This window comes from Artemia sp. Qi Xiang Cuo, chromosome 7 (genome assembly GCF_049724085.1).
Source record: "Artemia sp. Qi Xiang Cuo chromosome 7, ASM4972408v1, whole genome shotgun sequence".
Classification (NCBI taxonomy): Eukaryota; Metazoa; Arthropoda; class Branchiopoda; order Anostraca; family Artemiidae; genus Artemia; species Artemia sp. Qi Xiang Cuo.
The window spans coordinates 35,556,524-35,577,262 of record NC_142800.1 but is presented as its reverse complement, the minus strand read 5'-3'; the positions used below and the strand labels follow the sequence as shown (position 1 = coordinate 35,577,262).

Genomic DNA, 20,739 nt, shown 5'->3' with positions numbered 1-20,739 from the left:
TCGAAAGTGATTGGAAGGCAACTAACACCCTTTCAATGCCCACCATTTCCCCAAACACATCCAATCAAAATTTTAACATAGCCATTTTGTTCAATGCAGTTGAAAGTTCCGGAAATTATATCTTTGAGCAGGACACTCTCCCTAACAGTCTTCAGGGCAAGAATTTCAAGTTATGCCCTGGGGGCATATAAGGTTTTTATTGGAAGCTCTGTCATGGAAACTTAAAAAAGGGCTCATTTGATTGGAAATTCAAGGGCTACTGCCCTTTTTAATGTTTGAAAGTAAATGGAGGGTAACTAACCCTCCTCTCACACCCACCTTTTCCCCCGACACATCCAATCAAAATCCTTAGATAGCCATTTTGTTCAATAGAGTTGAAAGTTTTGGGAATGAGGTCTTTAAGGATGACAACCCTCCATAGCCCTCATGGCAAGGGTTGTAAGTTATGCCCTGGAGGCATATAAGGTTTTTATAGAAGATGTTGTCATAGAAACTTCAAAAAGGGCTCATTCAATTGGAAATTGAAATGGCTAGTGCCCTTTTTAATAGTCAAAAGTAATTGGAGGGCAACAAACCCCCCTCTCACGCCCACCATTTCCCCAAACATATAGAATCAAAATTTTGAGATACCCATTTTTTCTATTTAGTTGAAAGTTCTGAAAATTAGGTCTTTGAGGATAACAACCCCCCCCCCCCCCCAACCCCTCTGGGCAAGGGTTGTAAGTTATGCCTTGGGGCATAAAAGTATTTATAGAAAGTGTTTTTGTAGAAAATTCAAAAAGGGCTCATGCAAATGGAAATTTAAAGGGCTAGTGGCCTGTTTAATAGTCAAATGTGATTGGAGGGCAACTAACCCAACTCTGACGCCCCCCATTTTCTTAAACACATCCAATCAAAATTTTGAGATAGACATTTTGTTCAACATGTCTTTGAGGATGAAACTCCCCCTACAGCCCTCAGGGCAAGGGTTGTAAATTATACCCTAGGGGCATATAAGGTTTTTTATAGAAAGCGTTGTCATAAAACTTCAAAAAGGGCTCATTCGATTGGAAATTGAAAGAGCTAGTGCTCTTTTTAATAGTTGAAAGTAATTGGAGGGATACTAACCCCCTCTCACGCTGACCATTTCCCCAAACAAACGCAATCAAAATTTTGAGAAAGGCATTTTGTTCAATGTAGTTAAAAATTCTGAAAATTAGGTCTTTGAGCATGATAGCTCCCTAAGAGCCCTCAGGGCAAGGGTTGTAACTTATGCCCTGGGGGCATATAAGGTTTTTATAGAAAGTGTTGTCGTTTTTATAGAAACTTCAAAAAAGCTCATTTGACTGTAAATTGAAAGGGCTAGTGCCCTTTAATAGTCAAAAGAGATTGGAGAGCAACTGACCCCCCTCTGACGCCCACCATTTCCCCACACACATCCAAGTAAAATTTTCTTCAACGTAGTTGAAAGTTCTGGAAATTATGATTTTGATGATGACAAACCCCCCCCCCCCAAACCCCTAAGGGCAAGGGTTTTAAGTTATGCCCTGGGGGATACAAGGTTTTTTATAGAAAGCGTTTTTGTAGAGACTTCAAAAAGGGCTCATTCGATTGGAAATTGACAGGGCAAGTGCCCTTTTTAATAGGCTAGTCAAAACTGATTGAAGGGCAACTAAACCCCTCTCACGCCCTCCATTTCTCCAAACACATCCAATCAAAATTTGGAGATAGCCATTTTTTTCAACATAGTTGACAGCTCTGGATATTATGTCTTTGAGGATGATACCCCCCCCCCTCAGGGCAAGGGTTGTAAGTTGTGCCCTGGGGGCATATAAGGTTTTTATAGAGAGCATTGTAATAAAAACTTCGAAAGGCTAGTGCCCTGTTTAATAGTCAAAGGGGAATGGAGGAGAGCTAAAACCCCTCCCACGCCCACCATTTCCCCGAAAACATCCAATAAAAATTTTGAGATAGCCATTTTGTTCAACGTAGTTGAAAAGTCCAGAAATTATGTCTTTGAGGATGAAACTCCCCCCACAGCCCTCAGCGCAAGGGTGGTAAGTTATGCTCTGGGGGCATAAAACTTCAAGAAGGGCTCATTCAATTCGAAATTGAAAGGGCTAGTGCCCTATTTAATAGTCGAAAGTGATTGGAGAACAACTAACGCCCCTCTCACGCCTACCATTTCCCCAAACACATCCAATCAAAATTTTGAGATAGACATTTTTTTCAGCGTAGTTGAAAAGTCCAGAAATTACGTCTTTGAGGATGACACTCCCCCCACAGCCCTCAGCGCAAGGGTTGTAAGTTATGCTATGGGGGCATAAAACTTCAAGAAGGGCTCATTCAATTTGAAATTGAAAGGGCTAGTGCCCTATTTAATAGTCGAAAGTGATTGGAGGACAACTAACACCCCTCTCACGCCTACCCTTTCCCCAAATACATCCAATCAAAATTTTGAGATAGACATTTTATTCAATATAGTTGAAAGTTCTGGAAATTAGGTCTTTGCCAGCATTGTCGTAAAAACTTAAAAAAGGACCCATTCAATTAGGAATTAAGAGGGCTAGTGCCTTTATTAATAGTCAAAAGTGATCGGAGTGCGAATGCCCCCCCCCCATGCCCATCATTTCCCCAAACATTTCCGATCAACATTTTGATATAGCCATTTTGTTGAACGTAGTTGAAGGGTCCAGAAATTATGTGTTTTAGTATGATAACCTCCCCCCCCCCCAGCCCTCAAGGCTAAGGTTGTAAGTTGTGCCCTGGGGGCATATAATGTCTTGTAGAAAGTGTTGTCATAAAAACTTCAAAAAGGACTTCACGAAGGAAATTGAGAGGGCTATTGCCCTTTTTAATAGTCAAAAGTAATCGGAGGAAGAATCACCCCTGCCCCATGCCCATCATTTCCCCAAACATCTCTGATCAACATTTTGATATGGCCATTTTGTTCAACGTAGTTGAAAGTCTGGAAATTATAACTTTCCAGACTTTCAACTACCCTCAGGGCAGTTGCCCATAACCCTCAGGGCACTACCCTTGCCCATAACCCTCAGGGCAAGGACTGTAAGTTATGCCTTTGGGGCATATAACGTTTTTATGGGAAATTTTGTTGTAGAAGCTTCAAAAAAGGCTCATTCAATTGGAAATTGAGAGGAGTAATGCCTTTTTTATTAGTTGAAAGTGATCAGAGAGCAAATATCCCCCCTCCACACCTATCATTTCTGCAAACCCTTCCAATCAAAATTTCGATATAGCCATTTTGTCAAGCCTAACAGTAAGGTCTGGTAATTATGTCCTTAAGGATAAAAAATCTCCCCAGCCCTCAGGGCAAGGGTTTTACGTTATGCCCTGGGGAAATATATGGTTTTTATAGAAAGTGTGGTCATATAAACTTCAACTCTCAGACGCTCTGGTATTCTTTTTAAAAGTCAAAGTGATCAGAGAGCAGCTATCATCTCCCCTCTACACACTCTTCGTATTGTCCCGAAATGCGTGTAATAGAAATTTTGAGATAGCCATTGTAATCAAAATAGTCTAAATATCATATAACAAGGCTTTTGGGGTTGAAACAAACCCCAGAGATTAGGGGGCAAGGGTTGTAATTTATGCCAAGGGGGTATTTAAAGTTTTTCTGGAAGGGATGGTTGTTTAACTTCAGAAGAGGCTCAGTCTTTCCCCCTGAAAAAGACTATGTCAATATAAAACAAACAGAAATTATTCAAAAAAAATTTTGCACAAAACAAGTTTTTCAAAAAAGTAAAGAACTCCATTAAACCAAAATTGAACAAAAATAGAATCAAATAACCTACCAAGCATCAAGGGCAACAGCAGTAAATTTTTCAGGGGGGGGGAGGGGCAGACACCAAAATAGCAGTGGTGGTTGGGTGACAGTTTGGGTGGTTTAGGGCACCAAACTACGACTTTACCTCGAAGAGGACGAATTTGCAATCAGTTTAAAATCCTGAGAAGCTAATTGATTTAAAAGTATCAATAACTATATTTTAGGCTTTGCAGTTGCAAAAGGAGCAATGCCACATGGTGGCAGCACTGGATTCAACCAGGTTGATTTGCTTTATTTGTAATGAAATTAAGCTACGTTTGGTGATCTGTAATTGAGTATCAGTTATAATGAGGGGGGGGGTGAGTCATTGTTTAGGTGGGGGTAGGGTACATTCCTACAAAAGTATATTTTAATGGAAAAACTGCTTACTCTTCATGAGGCTTCAGATAAATGTTGAAAGAGGAAGGGGGAGTAGGAATGAATTAAAATGTTTCTCTAAACAGCTAAAATGTTACATACCCATATCTACCAGCACACAGGTGGAAAAGACAAGGCAGGTTATCATCAGTCCCACCATGAAATTTTTTTTGGGGTGGCAAATATTGCTAGGAAGTTAATTTTCAGAAATTTTCAATGGTAATGCATTTCTTTTTCTATTTATATGAAGTACTTCAATGTCTTTTAAAAAATATATGGAATGTATTTATTGTTAAAAAAAATTCCATTGTAGAGGTTGCGATGGCTTCAGTTATGTAGAAGATCAAAAGTCTCACAGAATTTCCATCCATACAAACATAATACTCCTTTTCATCCAACCAAAGTTCTTTAGTAGTAATATTAACAAGGACTTTTTACCAAAATTACTATCCATCGCCAATTTTTAAGTATATTCAAATTTTATCCCAAATTGAAATTGCAAATTTAAATGTAGAACGGTACTAATCAATGTACAATTATTCACTTACACATTTTAAAAGGAATTAATCCGGTATTTAAGGGACCGGTACCTCAAATTATATCTTGGTTTGGCCTGGGTATGATTTGGAAAACAATCAGAAATTTAATAAAAAAAAAGAGCTTTTCAATGGAAAACAAGCAACAGATTTGAAACCTATTTGAACAAATTATTCTTTGTATGAAGGAGGCTGTCTCCTCTGTAGCTCCTTACTCTTCACGGTGAAGTTTGGCTTTTTTCCATTTTTTTAAAGAAAATTTGCAATTGGAAAACAATATTTTTCAAAGCACTGAAAAACATTATTTTAATGAGCAATGTGTCAAGAAGGGTATAGTCCCTGTTATATACAGAGTAGTATTTATATTTGTTTTAATTACATTTCATGAAACTGTAAAGATTTATGAATACAATGCTTTTGGTAGTGCAGAAAAAAAGATCAATATTTCAATGATCTCTGTTTGAATTTTGATTGGTAATCAAACAGTTTGCGGTAACAAGCTGTAAGTAAGGAGTGATCCAGCTCAATAGTAACCAAAACTCTATAAAACAAATATTTAATACCAATAGGTATATCAAAAGAAACGACTTTCTATGCTAACTCCAAATTCATAAGTTTCTTTAAGTTTAGTCTTACCCATCGAGCACTACGAGCCTGAAAAATCTGTCCTATTTTCAAAAAAAAGAGGGAAAGACCCCCTAGAAGTCACAGAACTTTAATGAAAATCATACCATCAGATTAAGCATATCAAAGAACCCTACTGTACAAGTTTCAAGCTCATCTGCAAAAATGTGGAATTTTGTAATTTTTACCAGAAAAAATTACAAATATGTGTTTATATGTTTTGTTTTGTTGTTTTTTTTCCCAGGGGTGATTCTATTGACCCATTGGGCCTAGAATGTCAGGATAGGTCTCATTTTAATAGAGTGGAAAGTTCATGTGCCCTTTTTAAGTGACCAAAAAAATTGGAGCACAACTAGACCCCCTCACACATCACTTTTTTCCCAAAATCGTCCAATCAAAATTTTGACATAGCTTTTTTCTTCAGCATAGTTGAAAGGCCCAATAACTATGACTTTGGAGCTGAAGTGACCCCCTACAGCCCATGGGGAAATGTTTTTAAGTTATAAAAATCGCTCTTTGTTTTATTTGTTATTGGGAAGTATGTTTACACTTTTTGGATGGGGAGGGGAGGACAGATTTTCTGCTGGGAAAATTTTCAATAGAGAGGATAGTTTCAAGGGGGTGAAATTTTCAGAAGAAATTTTACACTGGGTGAATTTGCCAGAATTCATATACGAAATTTCTTTATATGTCTTGCTTTCTCTTTACCGATTTAATTTTAGGCGTGGAGATGCTGAGGGTAATTATCTGGGGTAAATTTTCACAAGGACTGAATTGTCCAGAGGATACTTCTATGGGGAGGAGAATTTTTCCATGGAGGTGGAGCCAGGTATCCTGGCATTATTAAAAAAACGATCAGAAATTAAAAAAACAAGTTTTTTCAACTGAAAGTAAGAAGCAACATTAAAACTTAAAACAAACAGAAATTACTACGCATGTCAGGGGGGTTGCCCCCACTTCAACGTCTCGTTCTTTGCACTGTAGTTTAAATTTCGTCCCAATTCTTTGAAAATGATTCTTAAAACACAAGGGTTGTTTAATTAGAACAATAAATAACATTTTTTTAAAGCGCCAAAAAACTGTAGCTTGAAGAGCGAGGTGCTGAGGAGGGGAGTAACCCCCCTAATATACATAATAATTTCTGTTCGTCTTAAGTTTTAATTTTTCTCCTTACTTTCAGTTGAAAAAACTTGTTTTATTTTCTTTATTTAATGAAGCTTAGACAAACAATTTTCTAAAGGCAATGGAAAAAGTATGTCAATTAAAGTAAAAGTATTTAAAAATGAAAAAAGTGATGAGTTACAAAAAAACACAAAACAATAGCCTACTTACAAAAAACTAAGACATAAACTCTCAGCATTCAGTTCTGTTGAGCAATGTTGAAGCATTGGATGGATATTTTTTAACAATATTGACAGTTTTGAACTTGGTTATCAAACACCAAAATATTTAATGCCTTTAGACTCAGTGTTTATAAAAAGTAATGCATTATCAAAGTAGTTTTTTCAAAGTAAAACATTAAAACTAAGATTAAGTAAATCAAATAAAAAATTGTAATTCAATATTTTAAATTTAATTTTGGATCCCAAAAGCCAGTATATTTGACACCTTTATACTTCATAACTATAAAAAATTAAATCTTTTTCAAAGTGACAAATAGATAAATACAATCACTCTTAGAAACAAAAAAAAATTGATAATAAAATACAAAAAACGTATCTGTTCAGGGGGAAAATACAGATATTCTTAGCATTCCATTCAGGGGAAATATTTTTGATTATTGTGGCTTCATATATCAGCTCATGGGCACTCTTGTAATGCAAGCAAAAGTTGACAGCGTATTCTTACCCAAATCGCCCATTATTAACTGGTTTTCCCTGTGTTTTCTATAATTACATGAACTGTCTTGTGTTATAATACCTGCACTAATTACTAATAAACAAATACATATTTAAGATCACCATAAAAAGCTGATCCTTTAACTGAATGTTATCAATAGTTAGGCTCTTACACTTTCGTTATTGACTAAGATCATTATTTATTATTATTAATTACCATGAATAATTTGATTTTTTTTTTTTTTTTTTTTTTTTTTCCAAACAAATAATATATAAAAAATTTTTGTGGAAAAATGGTTAGGGGTTACTCAGTCACAAATTAGAACTTATATTTTCCTTATTATGGGTCAAAATCTATTGGCAGGCAGCAAACAATGGGGCAACAAACATGTTTTCCATGGTTTGCCTTATTCTGCTCTCTTTCCTTTGGTTTCCTTATAATTACTTTATAGTCCCAAACTTCAAGGGGAAAGATGGCCCCCTGCCCCCCCCTTACTGGCAGCCATGCCAAGTATACAACTACCACAAATCAGTATCAATAAATAAGTGAAACCCAAAACAAACATAAATTAAAATAAGTCAAACTCAAAACGAGTAGAAATTAATCTGAGTAGGGTTCTAAACCCTATGCTTTCTAAAACCCAGATTATAATTTGTACTTTACTGAAAAAATTCTGTTATATGTTTTCACTTTTATAACTTTAAGAAATGAAAAATTAATTAAGATTTGAAGGAATAAATATCAGCATATGTATATTAAACTGACAATGCACATTTTTTTCAGTAAAGTACAAATTATATTCTGGCGTTTAGAAAGCATAGGGGGTTTCGAACCCTACTCAGATTAATTTCTATTCGTTTTGAGTTTGACTTATTTTGATTTCTGTTTGTTTTGGGTTTCATTTATTTATTGATATTGATTTGTGGTAGTTGTATGCTAAGTAAATTATTTGATTCTATTTGTATTCATTTTTGGGTTAAGTTCTTCACTTAAAAAAGAAAAAAACTTATTTTGTGCAAAAAATTTTTTTGATTAATTTTATAAAAGGCAGTACATGGAACCTTAGCATTTAGGGTCATTGGATGGTATATTGTTTCCTTCTTCACTGTAAAGTATCTATGTTGCTTTTAAAATGTAATATTTTAGAATGGAATGTATTATTTATGGTAGTCATCAATACCCAGATAACCAATTCTTGTTTGTTATCCTTCTTGTTATTTTTTGGAATTTTTTTCAGACTAATTTGTGAAGTTATATTTCTATTGATTTCTGTAACAAGGCAAGCTTGTGGCTTACTCTATTTTTGTTTATGATATATAAAATAGATTACATGATTTGAGTGAAATTTCATTATTATATCATAAATTAAAAACATGGATTAAAAATTGAAAGAAAGGCAAAATTTCATTAAAAAAAAAAATTTGCTGCATATTATAAAATACAGAGTTTACTAGAGGTGTTTCCTTTTAGTTTGGATATAGCCTATAGGGCTCTATCTGGGCACATTGGAGGAGGAGGAGGGAAAGCTTTATTCAGATCAACAAATATTATATTTTGAAAGATCAATGGTTAAGGAATTGATTGATACTAGTCTTTTTTACTATACCATACTATTTCTTTCAGGAATACTGCTATCCTGTGGTCTTACCCACCTCTTTCTCAACCTTTTAAAGCACCCAAATTTCAGAAGCCTACTCAACCATATTTATTATGAACTAAATAGTGTTTATAATTAAGTTCAAAATAAAACTAACCAACAGAATCAGAAAATTTTAGTATAGGGGAAAGATGCTGTCAGACAACTAACACCAGTCTAGCTGTTTGACCTAGTTGTCAGACAGCTAATTAGCACTTTGACAGTTAAATCTAAATCCTTGTGTAATCTTCATTATATCACCTATAAATTGGATTTTTTTTTTCACTGCTGGATTTACCTTAAATGACACTTGTTAGCAATATGGATGAATCCAGTGTATGCCAGTCAGTGATATTTTCTTGGATTTGTTTATGTTTTTTTGAATAAGTTTATGACAGCTTGAATATTTTAACTTTAAATAACACTAACAATTTGAAATGCATTGATAACCAACAGTGGAGCCTAATCACAGATACAATTTAAGCTAAACCTGAACTAGGAAAATGCTGTCCAACCTTGGACACAAGATCTTAAAGATGTGACAAAAAGTATCTAAATCATAGACAGACTCTATCATGGATACTGCACCTAAGCAGGCTAAGATGCGAGGATAAATTTTCTTTAAGTTTAAATGTTGAAAAAGTTTTCCAAAATTATAGTCACCCAGCCTTTACTAGCCCATTACCAATTGCAGCATTCTTATATAGAGTTGGTGATCATCTATTTTTTTAGGTAGCCTGGAACATCAAACCTTTATAATAGATGATTACTACATGGTGTCAGAGGTGGGATCTTAGGGATTCTTTAAGCCATCAATCAACCTTTTTGATTGAACACCTTTTTTCAATATAGAGTAGCACAAAAAAAATCATAGAGATGACTTTACATCTCATTCTATTAAGGAACTGCACAAACAAATGACTTTTTTTTATATCTGTTCTATTATGAACTAACATAGAACAAAGCACAAAAAGTTATTTGTATGACTTTACAATACTACCGCTTAAAAAAATGAAGTATAAAAGTTGTTTTTAGACTTTTTTCTCTATAAATAATAAGACAAAACATAACACTGTCTTATGTTGAAGAATAAAAAAGAAATGATTGTAAAATAAATTTATCAGTAAGACATTTAGTTTTTTCTTTGTATAGAACTGGGACAGAATATTGCCTTCTGTATTACATTTAAGTGAATCATAGTGCATAAAGGAGTTAGTATTAAAAGTCATCTATATGACTATTCATGCTGCTCTGTAATAGCATAATATAATATTGCTGATGCATAAAAAGTACCCACACTTGTACATTATTCAGTATTCATTCAGAGTTCATGGTGAAAAGACCTGTTTTGGATTCAAACTTATTGCAAAGGATTTTATCAATGCAGACGAAATAATAGCTTTCTCCTGGATTATAAACAAACTGGTATGGCAAGTTTATTTTTTATGAACTTAATTTACTATCATTCAGTGCTTGTTGCCTGACCATTATGTGTGCTCGGCATGTGTTGGTTTAAATTATTGATTTGAAGTGAATTTATAATGAGATGAGTGTTTCTGAGATTGTGTATTCACTGCTGCTGAACTTTGTTCAGGACAATTTAAGTGGTGTTGGTGAAACCATAATTTTACAGAAAGGAGTGGACTTTTTTTTAAAGATTTGGAAACTGTTAAGTTGGAGAAAGTAAAGCCATAGAGTTGTGTGAATGAAGATGATCCCCCTGTCAAAAGGGGCGCAAACGCCATTCAGTCACTTGCAAGATATTATAGACTTTATGAAAAAATGTGATGCTGATGGAGAGCAGCTCCCCTGTTTTGTCATCAAAAGGCCAACAGAAGTTCCTGTTATCTCTGCAACAGCATTTACAAAGGTTACAGCCAAGCTTATGAGCCTTGAGCAGGTGATTTTGCTAGTTTCTGCCAAGATGGATTCATACAATTTGAACTTTCCTCAATTACCTGAGATTAGCCAACCTGCTGCATGTGATATGCATACTACAATTTTGATCTCCAATCCCCGGCCTGAGCACCATGACCCACTAAAGCAAAAATCAGCAATAGACTCAATTTCTGGTCATCAGCTGGTGACGAGTGTGTGAGCAAGTAAAAAGCAGTGGACAGGGAATATTGAGATATCTGCAGCTGAAGATTTTTGCAAATCAGCAAAGGAAGCTTTACCTGGTTCTAGTGTGAAAGTTTTATCTAAAAAACATTCTGGTGTTATTCGAGAAGTCCCATCTGATTTTGACCTTGAAATGCTATGGAACCAGTTTGGTATACTTGGGTCTAGTCAATTTAGAACAAGCAAATTGGTTAAGCTTGAATTTGCAGATGCAATTACCAAAGGATCTTTTATCCAAAATGGTGTGAAGATTGGGTATGAAAACTTCTGTGTTTATGATTTCAAGCAATTGCCAAAGTGTTGCTTCAAGTGTCATTCTCCTGGGCATTTGGAAAGTACAGGTACTAGTAGCACTCCTAAGTGCACTCGTTGTGCTGGACTGCACTTATCTACAAACAGCAATCATTGTATGGAATCTCTGAAATGTGCCAATTGTGGAGGATCTCATCCTTCTTACAGCCTATGGTGCCCTGTGATTAAGAAGACAACTGATAAGGTCTATTTTCAGAAATGAATCTGGACATAAGTATAGTCTCATTTAATATTAATGGAACAAGAGGCAAGGACTTTTTTATTGATGATCTGTATGTTAATTACAATGTTGTTTGCCTCCAAGAACATTTACTGACTGCCTTAGCCAAAATTTTCTGGGACAAAGCAGTGATCATGTTGTTTTTGTGCATCAAGCTAAAATTATGCATGGCCGTCCTTCTGGCAGTTTAGCTTGTGTTTTTAAGAAAATATTTCTGGTGTAACTCCTGTGCTTTTCCAATCAGATGATACTTTTCTTGCTGTGTGTCTTGGTGATATTGTATTAATTAATGTGTATCTGCCATATAATGATTGTTCCATTTGTTCACTTCATAAGTTCTCTTGTGCTTGTAATGGACTTAAAACTTTAATTGAAAAGATATCAGATCATGGGTTGCATTCTGTTATTATTGGTGATTTTAATACCAATCTGGTTTCTGATAATGTAAGGAATGATCAGCTTCTTGATTCTCTTCCAACTTATAAAATTGTTTGGAAGTCCCATGATTATATATATATTGACCATTCAGGTAGTAAATCAGACATTGATCACATTATTTGTTCTACAGCTCTTGTCTGCTTGCCATTTATGGTTCATTTTGACAAGCAAGATCTTGATCACCATGTATATAAGAGTTGTGGTGTATGTTCTAAATGGTTTTATAAGCCTGATTGGAATAATGTGAATTTTTCTGTTTATCTTACAATATTGGCTTCCCTTCCAATTACAATTTATGTTCTGTATCAGCTTCTGCAGTGTAGCCAGAATTTTACTTATGCTAAATATGAAATAGACCAATATTATCATTCTATTTTCTCTGCTATGAAAGAAGCTGAAAAAATTTCTGTCCCAGTAAAGCAAATCCAAAAGAATACTCAAAAGCCTCTTTGGTCACTCAACCCTAACCTTAAGGCCTGTAAAAATAAAGCTAAATTTTGGCTAAAAGTTTGGACAGAATGAGGTTGGCCTAGGTCTGGTAATATTTTTCTTATTAAACAGAAAACTAAATTAGAATTCAAGAAGTATCTAAAAAGTGTCCAATACCGTGGGCTTGATTTTCTATCTTCACCTAAAGAATGGAGGAAAGTAATTAATTCAAGTAAAACAGACTATTCTGATGTGAGTAGTGACACTATTCCACCAAGTTCTTGGCATGCACATTCTTCAAAGATTTTCTCTGTTTTGAATTATTCTGTTCATAGAAAGTTTGGTGAAGCATTTGTTAAAATTGTCCCTAGATTTCTAAGTCAGTGCTTTGTTCTGCCTATATCATGTTGTGAAGTTACAAATGCTTTGACTCATCTTAAGTCAAAATCTATTGATGCTGATGGTATCTCTAAAAAGCATCTAACTTTCCAATGTGCTGAACTTGTATCACATCTTGTGCTTTTGTTTCAAATGTGCTTGGCTTCTTCTATCATCCCAGAAAGCTTTTTGTGTGGCAACATGACTTCAATTTTAAAAAGAGGTATACCACCAACCGATTGCTCTTCTTACTGTCCAATTTCTGTTTCTTGCAATATTAGCAAGGTCTTTGAGTATATTCTTTTACCTACTCTAACTCAAAACCTTTCTTTCTTTGGTGAAAATCAACTTGGTTTCAGATCTGGTGTGGAGTGCCAACATGCTCATTGTGTCCTTTCTTCTATTCTACTTTCTAATTCTTCTAAGGGTAAAGACGTATATCTCTGTACACTTGATCTTTAACAAAGGCTTTTGATTCTGCTGTTCATAACCAGCTTTTCTTTTCTTTGGCCTCTTCTGGTGTTAATTTTTTGGTTATTTACCTTCTATGGTTTTGGTATTCTAATTCTTACCTCCACCTGAAATCTTCTCAAGAAATAACTATTAAATTGCTTCATGGAGTAAGGCAGGGAGGTGTTTTATCACCAACCCTTTTCAAAATTTGTATTTCTACTGTTCTGGAAAAGATCTCAGGCACTTATTTTTCTGGTTCTAGTGATATTTAATATATTGCCTATGCTGATGACATTCTGTTGATTAGTCACACTAAATCTGCTCTTTCTGTGATGGTTTCTTTAGTTTCTCAGTCTTTCCTAAATATTGGTCTATCCTTGAATCTTGACAAGTGTGAATTCTTATCATATAATCTGTCTTCATCTACTCCTCTGGTATGTAATGAATTTTCTGTCTCTTCTTTTTGGTGGCTTGGTATTACTGTTTCTAATTCTCTAGCTCTTTCCTGTAAACAGATTTTTGCTGATGCAGTAAGAAAAATTCAGTTCAGTTATTCAAAATAGCAAACTGTGGAAAATATAGCAGAAGAGCTCTTGGGTGTTTATTCTTGACTTTTTCTGATCATTCTGTACTTTATTTTTTGGGTGTTCATTCTGTTCTTAAGCTAAAGGATTTGAATAAGATTAAAGTTACATATTTTAAATTTTGTAAATTTCTTCTTTCTCTGCCACCATGGACTAGAAATTGGTATCTAGTTAAAAATTTCTATGTTACAGATGTAACTCAAAAGCTTGGTGATATACACAAAAAAGCTTTCTGCAGATGTATTTTGTAACATTGGCCCTGACCATGGTCTTTTACAGTTTTTTTTCTTAGTAGAAATTAATTGCTAATGTTCATTGATGTTCTTTTTTATTATTATGCTTATACTCCATTTGTACTACTTGTTATCTTGTAGTTGTGGGTAATGAATAATTCAATTGAATTAATAAAAATTGAAACTTTATTTATGCTGCTCCTTAATAGAATGAAGCATAAAAAGTCATCTGTAAGACTTTATTTTTTGCAAATAATGAAGCAAAACATAATACTGTCTTATGTTGAAGAATGAAGAAGAAATTATAGTAACTATCCTAAAAAGAATAGCAAACAGAAGCCAGTTAGCCCCAAACAGTCTCAAGATTTTTGTGCCTGCTGTAAATATGGTTTTGAACCAGATTCAAAGGACATTTTATGTAAAGGGTGTGAAAAATAGCTATGTATTCAATGTCTAAATATGCCCATTACTGAGTATGAACTTTTTACAAAGATGTGTACCACTGGAGACAAGCAGTGGGACTGCCTGATCTGCAAGCACTCCAATACTTCAGGAGACTCTTGCCCCTCATTAGCTGAAATTTTGAATTTGATATCATCTAATGTTCTTATGCTTATAAGAATTTGTGTATGTAATTTGTATATAATGTTCTCTTACAAATAAAGTAAATATACCACTTGATGCCTTTTTTATGTTCTTTCCAAATATAATAATCATTTTTTTCAGAAATGAATTTTACCCCTCACCCCTACATATACCAATTCAGGGAATATATTTTCACATTAGGGGGGTGGGGGAAGTTTAAACTTACCTCTCATTTACATTAGAAATAAAATTAAACCCCACCTAATGCATAATTATGCACTAATGTGCATAATTATACCCTGAATTGGTATATATAGGGGTGGGGTAAAATTCATTTCTGATAAAAAAGATTATTATATTTGAAAAGAGCATAAAAAAGGCATTGAGTGGTATGATTACTTTATTTGTATGTCAATAATATGAATAACAAAAAAATTACCTAGATTTTTAGCTTTTCTCTGATATATACAATTCTTCTCAATTCCTCTTTGATAAAATGATGTGCTGGTTTTAGTTTTACATAGTTTTGCTCAATTCAATACTGTTTTTTTTACTCTAGTCATAGCTTAACTGGAGGAAAGTGTAACAAATGTACAAAAAAAAATTAGAATTTCATACAGGAATCTGCTCTAATCTAATCCTAGTTTTAATATATCATAATGCTATGTAAGCAAGTTGCATGCAACAAGTGAAAGGGGTTAAGAGATTATTAAAATTTAACTAGCATATGGAATATACTACAATAAACAAGGGTAAAATTTGGTAAATTTTTACCAAATCATATAATTGACTTCAAATAAAGTGAATATACCACTCAATGCCTTTTTTTATGCTCTTTCCAAATACAATTATCATTTTTGTCAGAAATGAATTTTACCCCCACTGCTATATATATATACCAATTCAGGGTATATATTTGCACATTAGGGGGTGGGGTAAAGTCTAAGCTTACCTCCCATTTACATCAGAAATAAAATTTACCCCCCTCCCCTAATTTGCAAATATATACCTGAATTGGTACATATGGGGGTGGGGGTAAAATTCATTTCCAACAAAAATGATTAATTTATTTGGAAAGAGCATAAAAAAGGTATCTAGTGGTATATTCACTTTATTTGCAAGTCAATAATATGATTTGGTAAAAATTTACCTAAAATTTGAGTTTTTAAGGTCAGCATAGATTTGTACTTTAAATGGCCTAGTAATATAGCCTAAGATCAAACTACCACTACTACTACTAACAACTCACCACACTGCCTGAGGCCAACACAGCTACACATGCTCCTCCTCCACCCCAATCTATTCAAAGCCTCCCTTTTTACACCTGCCCACAAAGTTCCCATTTCCTTTAAATCTTTCTTTATGATGTCCTCCCACCCCAGACAGGGACAACCTGCTTTCTGTTTAGCCCTAGATGGTTGGCCGAAAAGAACAATCCTCGGCAATCTGTCATCATTCATCCGCATAACGTGCCCTAGCCACCTCAATCTTTTTTTCATTACAGCCCTAGTGAGCGGTATTGAACCACATTTTTTGAACAGCCTACTATTTGATATACGGTCAGTTAGCCGGATATCCAGAACAATCCGTAAGCAATTTCTCTGGAAAACGTCTAGCAAATCTTCATCCGCTTTTCTGAGCATCCATTCTTCAGAGCCATATTTGGCCACTTTCATCACTGTAGCTTCTAATATTCTAATCTTGGTTTGCAGACTTATCTTCCTATTCTTCCACTTTTTTTAACTGTGAAAAAACACCCTGAGCCTTGGCTATTCTATTTTTAACATCTTCACTACTCCCACCACCTTTACTATTAATACCACCAAGGTAAGTGAAGCTGCCCACCTGATCAATCTTTTCATTACCCAATGTCACCTTTTCATCTTCACTTAGCCTATTTCTAGCCTTAGTGACTTAGTCTTCCTAACATTAATTTTCAAACCAATTCTAGCACCCTAAAATTGCAAAACCTCTAAAACTTCATTCATTTTGCTCACACTTTCATCTAGGATGCTTAAATCATCAGCATAATCCAAGTCCAGGAGACTTTTTCCTCCCCATCTGATTCTGTAGTCTCCTATTGCCTTTCCTGTGCTCCTTAAAACAAAGTCCATCAAAATAATCCATATAAAGGGGGATAGAACACAACCCTGCTTAACTCCTGATTTAATACAAAACCAGCTGCTAACCTCTTTTCCTACCTTAACCGCTGCAGTGATCAAATGTGAGCAGAAAATAAGCTGCAGGGTAATGTGCAATAAGCTGCACTATATAGAAGAAAGAGAAGAATATAAGAAAATTCAAAGAAGCAATACATCATATTAGGTCCAAAACTAGCAGCAGCTATGACAATATACACCCTACATGGATAAAGAATCTCACACCTTCATACAAACAAGAACTGCTAAATTGTTATAATCACGCTTGGGCATCCTCTAGGTTCCCCAATATATGGAAATGTTCGTCCCTCCTACCAATCCTAAAGAAAAATAAAACAAAAGATAACCCTGAGTCTTATAGGCCCATAATGATTACACCTGTGATGGGGAAAATAATGGAGAAAATGATTTATCACAGACTACTCTGGTTTGTTGAGAAAAATAACATGATCCCACACACTCAAACAGGATTCAGGAAATAACACTCCTCAACAGATGCTTTAATTTTGCTAACAAATGCAATAAATGAATCTTTCTCAAAAAATAATATCCTAGTGGCAGCTTTCCTTGATTTTGAAGGAGCATATGACAATGTGAACCACCAAATCCTTTTAAATAAACTTGCAAACCTTGGAGTACCTCCCAAGCTAGTATCCTTTATTAAATCCTTCATAGAAGTGCGAAGTTTCATTGTTTGTGTTGGTTCAGCCTCTTCACCCCAAAAGACAATATCCAAAGGCCTACCTCAGGGAGCAGTCCTCAGTTGCCTCCTATTTGCCCTATATCTCTGGGACATGAACCTACCCCACACGAATCTACAATATGCTGATGATCTGGTGCTATGGTCATCTGGCAACACCTTTCAGATAGCACAGTCAAATCTGCAAAAGTCACTTTTCCAGTTTGAAAAATTCTCTCAACATTCAGATTTACCCATTGCACCCACCAAGTCAAAAATAATCCAATTTCACAGGAAGCGAAACCATGTTAATGCAAAACTAACTCTAAATAAAACAACTATTCCAGAAGATAATAATATTAATTACATAGGTCTCATGCTTGACCAAAAACTTAATTTCCACCTCCACATTTCAAACACAATAAAAAAATGTTATAGAAAAGCAAATATACTAAAAAGACTTCTTTCCACACCCTGGGGTTGTAAGGAGAAAACCTTACTCCAGTTTTATAAATCACATATAAGACCCCATATTGACTATGGGCTCATTGTCTATGGTGCATGTGCAAAGACCCAGATGCAAAAAATTGAAACAACAAAAAAGGATATAATACGTCTCATATTTGGTCTTAGGACACCCACAAGCACCAAGTCTCTGCTTATGGAGAGTGGATTAACAACAATAAGGGAGAGACGTAGATTTATCTTTATAAAAAATATTACAAAAATTGAATAAAATATTTCAAACAAATTACATAATGTGTTAAGAAATACATCCATGTATAGATTTATTTCAAATGAGTATGCAAATATTCAATAGAAGTTCCCTGTACCAGCAAAGTATATTGCTCCTACTTTCCCCCAATCCCCTCCATGGAATTGGTCATTTCCCATAATAAATACTGAATTTTCAAAATGGAATAAAGATTTAACCCCCATTGCTTTTGTTCAGAAAAAATTTGCAGAACTTAATACAATTACCTATAAAAATCACTTCCAAATATTTGTTGATGGGTCAAAAATGAATGAAAAGGTTGCAAGTGGTGTTTTCCTTCCTCACCTGAAAATTGCAATGGCCAAGAGATTGTTTGATAATTTATCTATAATGTCTGCTGAGTTAAATGCCATAATCATGGCATTAGAACAACTTAAGCAAAACCAATCTTTGATTTAAAATTCGAATAATATTATCATCTAGTCTGACTCTTTATCAAGCCTTGAGTTGCTGGCCTCAGCTCCTCAATATAAGTTGGACATCGACACTTATCATTGTCTTAGTATTATTGATAATCTTGCTTCAAGTGCCATAAAAACTTACTTTCAGTACATTCCTAGCCAATCTGGCATAAGTGGTAACCATCAGGTTGATGAAATAGCAAAAAATGCTATAAATATTGACCAGCCAAGTGGGAGACCAATCCCGATTAGAGATATTTACCGATGGAGGCTATCAGATATTAATTTTAATAAGATTAATCCTATCCTTTCCCAATAAGTATCTTTCTAAAATTTATCATAGAATTCGTTCTGGAACAAATGGACTAAATTTCCTTGCATTCTCATATAAGCTTTCTAATTCAAGTGGTTCAATTCCCCTGTCCCCTCTTTGCAGGCATTGTAATATGAATAATGAAACAATTGACCATTGCCTATTTGAATGTAATATGCTGACGTCTGCACAACATACCTTGCTTTCTAAACTGTTAAAATACTTCAAACACCACAAAATCCCACTATCAGCCAAGAGCCTAGCCAACTATACCTGCACACAGAGTATAGAAATCGACATCTATCATCTTATATTTGAACTCCTAGAGTTGAAAGATCTGCTGAAAGATATCTGAATATATCTAATAAATATGAGGCAATCAAGCCAGTAGCTCTGTAGCCCACAGAGTGAAGCAAAAGGAAAAGGGCTAAATAGTGTTACTGAAAAGCCCGCCTGCTGTTAAATAGAAGAAGACCTTCCCAGGAAACACTTTAGTTTGTAGTTCCATCCTAGAAAGTTTTAACAAAAAGGACTTCTGAGTTTCATTGATTAAATTTTTCAAAACTTACTTTTACATCAGTGAGTTTTTTTCTTATGAGATTGGGATCGTTAAAATTAGATACAAGAGCTGCTTTCAGATAATTTGAAACTTCTTGTAAATTTGCTGACATCTCGAATTTCTACAGTTTCTTCCATATAAGCTTATTGACAGTGTTTTCAGCAGCTAATTTTTAGTTATTTGCCAAACATAAGAGATTTTTCGTAGAGAATCCGTAGATAGCTTCCCGGATTCAGTAGGACTTCCGTAGCCATTACATGCCGCAAAATTCTCAGTGGCCATTCGCACGGGGCTAAGTCGTAGTCATAGTCGCAACTACGACTACGACTTGAAAAAAACTTTCCACTCACACAGGTCTTAGAGTCTCAGTCCTAGGCGTAATAATGGTTCAATTTGGATCAACTCTCCAGCAGCTAAGGTTTCAAATAACTACAACGAAGATTAATGGCAAGAAATTTGACAGAAATGGAGACTGAGCCAATGCTAAAAATATTGAATGGCATAAGAGTTTGATTTTCCTGAAGAGCGTATTGTGAATGTGGAGTAAAACATAGGCAGAAAGGTCTTACTACAATGTTGGGTTGCTGGAATGGTTAGGAATAGAAATGATATAATTCATTCCTGTATCAGAGAATGTCGTCAAGGCAAAAACTGATTAGTGAACCGACGAGGAGAATGATATTCACAAATTCCAAACAATAAATCATAAAACTCCTATCAAACAATGCGAAGACCTTTTTTTTAAGAAATTTGCAATAAACTATAACTTCATCAGATCTTTGATTCACAAAATGTATTGAAAAATTTGTATTCTTCCAACAAATGTCCAAATGTGTCGTATTGAACCAGAACCTATAAATTGTACCAAAGGCGGTACAGTTGCTCTGCATTGGAAACACCAAAGGTTGCACTCCACATAAATGGCTGCCATATAAAATTAATTTTTTACCATTGATTTTAGGTCCAGTGATTCTAGCATAGAGATAGAAGAAAGAATTAGAGGGGGAAAACACCAGATTCATTCCAGCATTTACAGCTTATTCTATTTTTTTACTCTGAAGTTTTATTCTAATAGATATACAATGAATCCACGATAACAGCAAAATATAACCTCAAAGTATTGTAGAGTTTAGGAAGATGCTGAAAGGGATTAAAACAAACCAGAAATATGATCAAATTTGTCAAAACCCCTCTCGGTGATCAAACAGCATAATGAATGAAAATAATAAAAAAGAAATTAAAAGGAAAAAGCACACACGAAACCTTAATTTCACACATGTACTGT

General features: G+C 34.7%; 1 protein-coding gene across 1 annotated transcript in view; it reads right to left on the bottom strand.

The window, feature by feature from the left end:
• LOC148950206 (26S proteasome non-ATPase regulatory subunit 8-like) overlaps nt 1-19,602 on the bottom strand; it is a 41,018-nt gene extending 21,416 nt beyond the window's left edge. Inside the window, exon 1 of the mRNA XM_089092233.1 lies at nt 19,465-19,602. Within this exon, the coding sequence (XP_088948359.1) occupies nt 19,465-19,566 (102 nt within the window). The 5' untranslated portion in view covers nt 19,567-19,602. The remainder of the gene's footprint in view (nt 1-19,464) is intronic.
• Nucleotides 19,603-20,739: the final 1,137 nt, after the last annotated feature.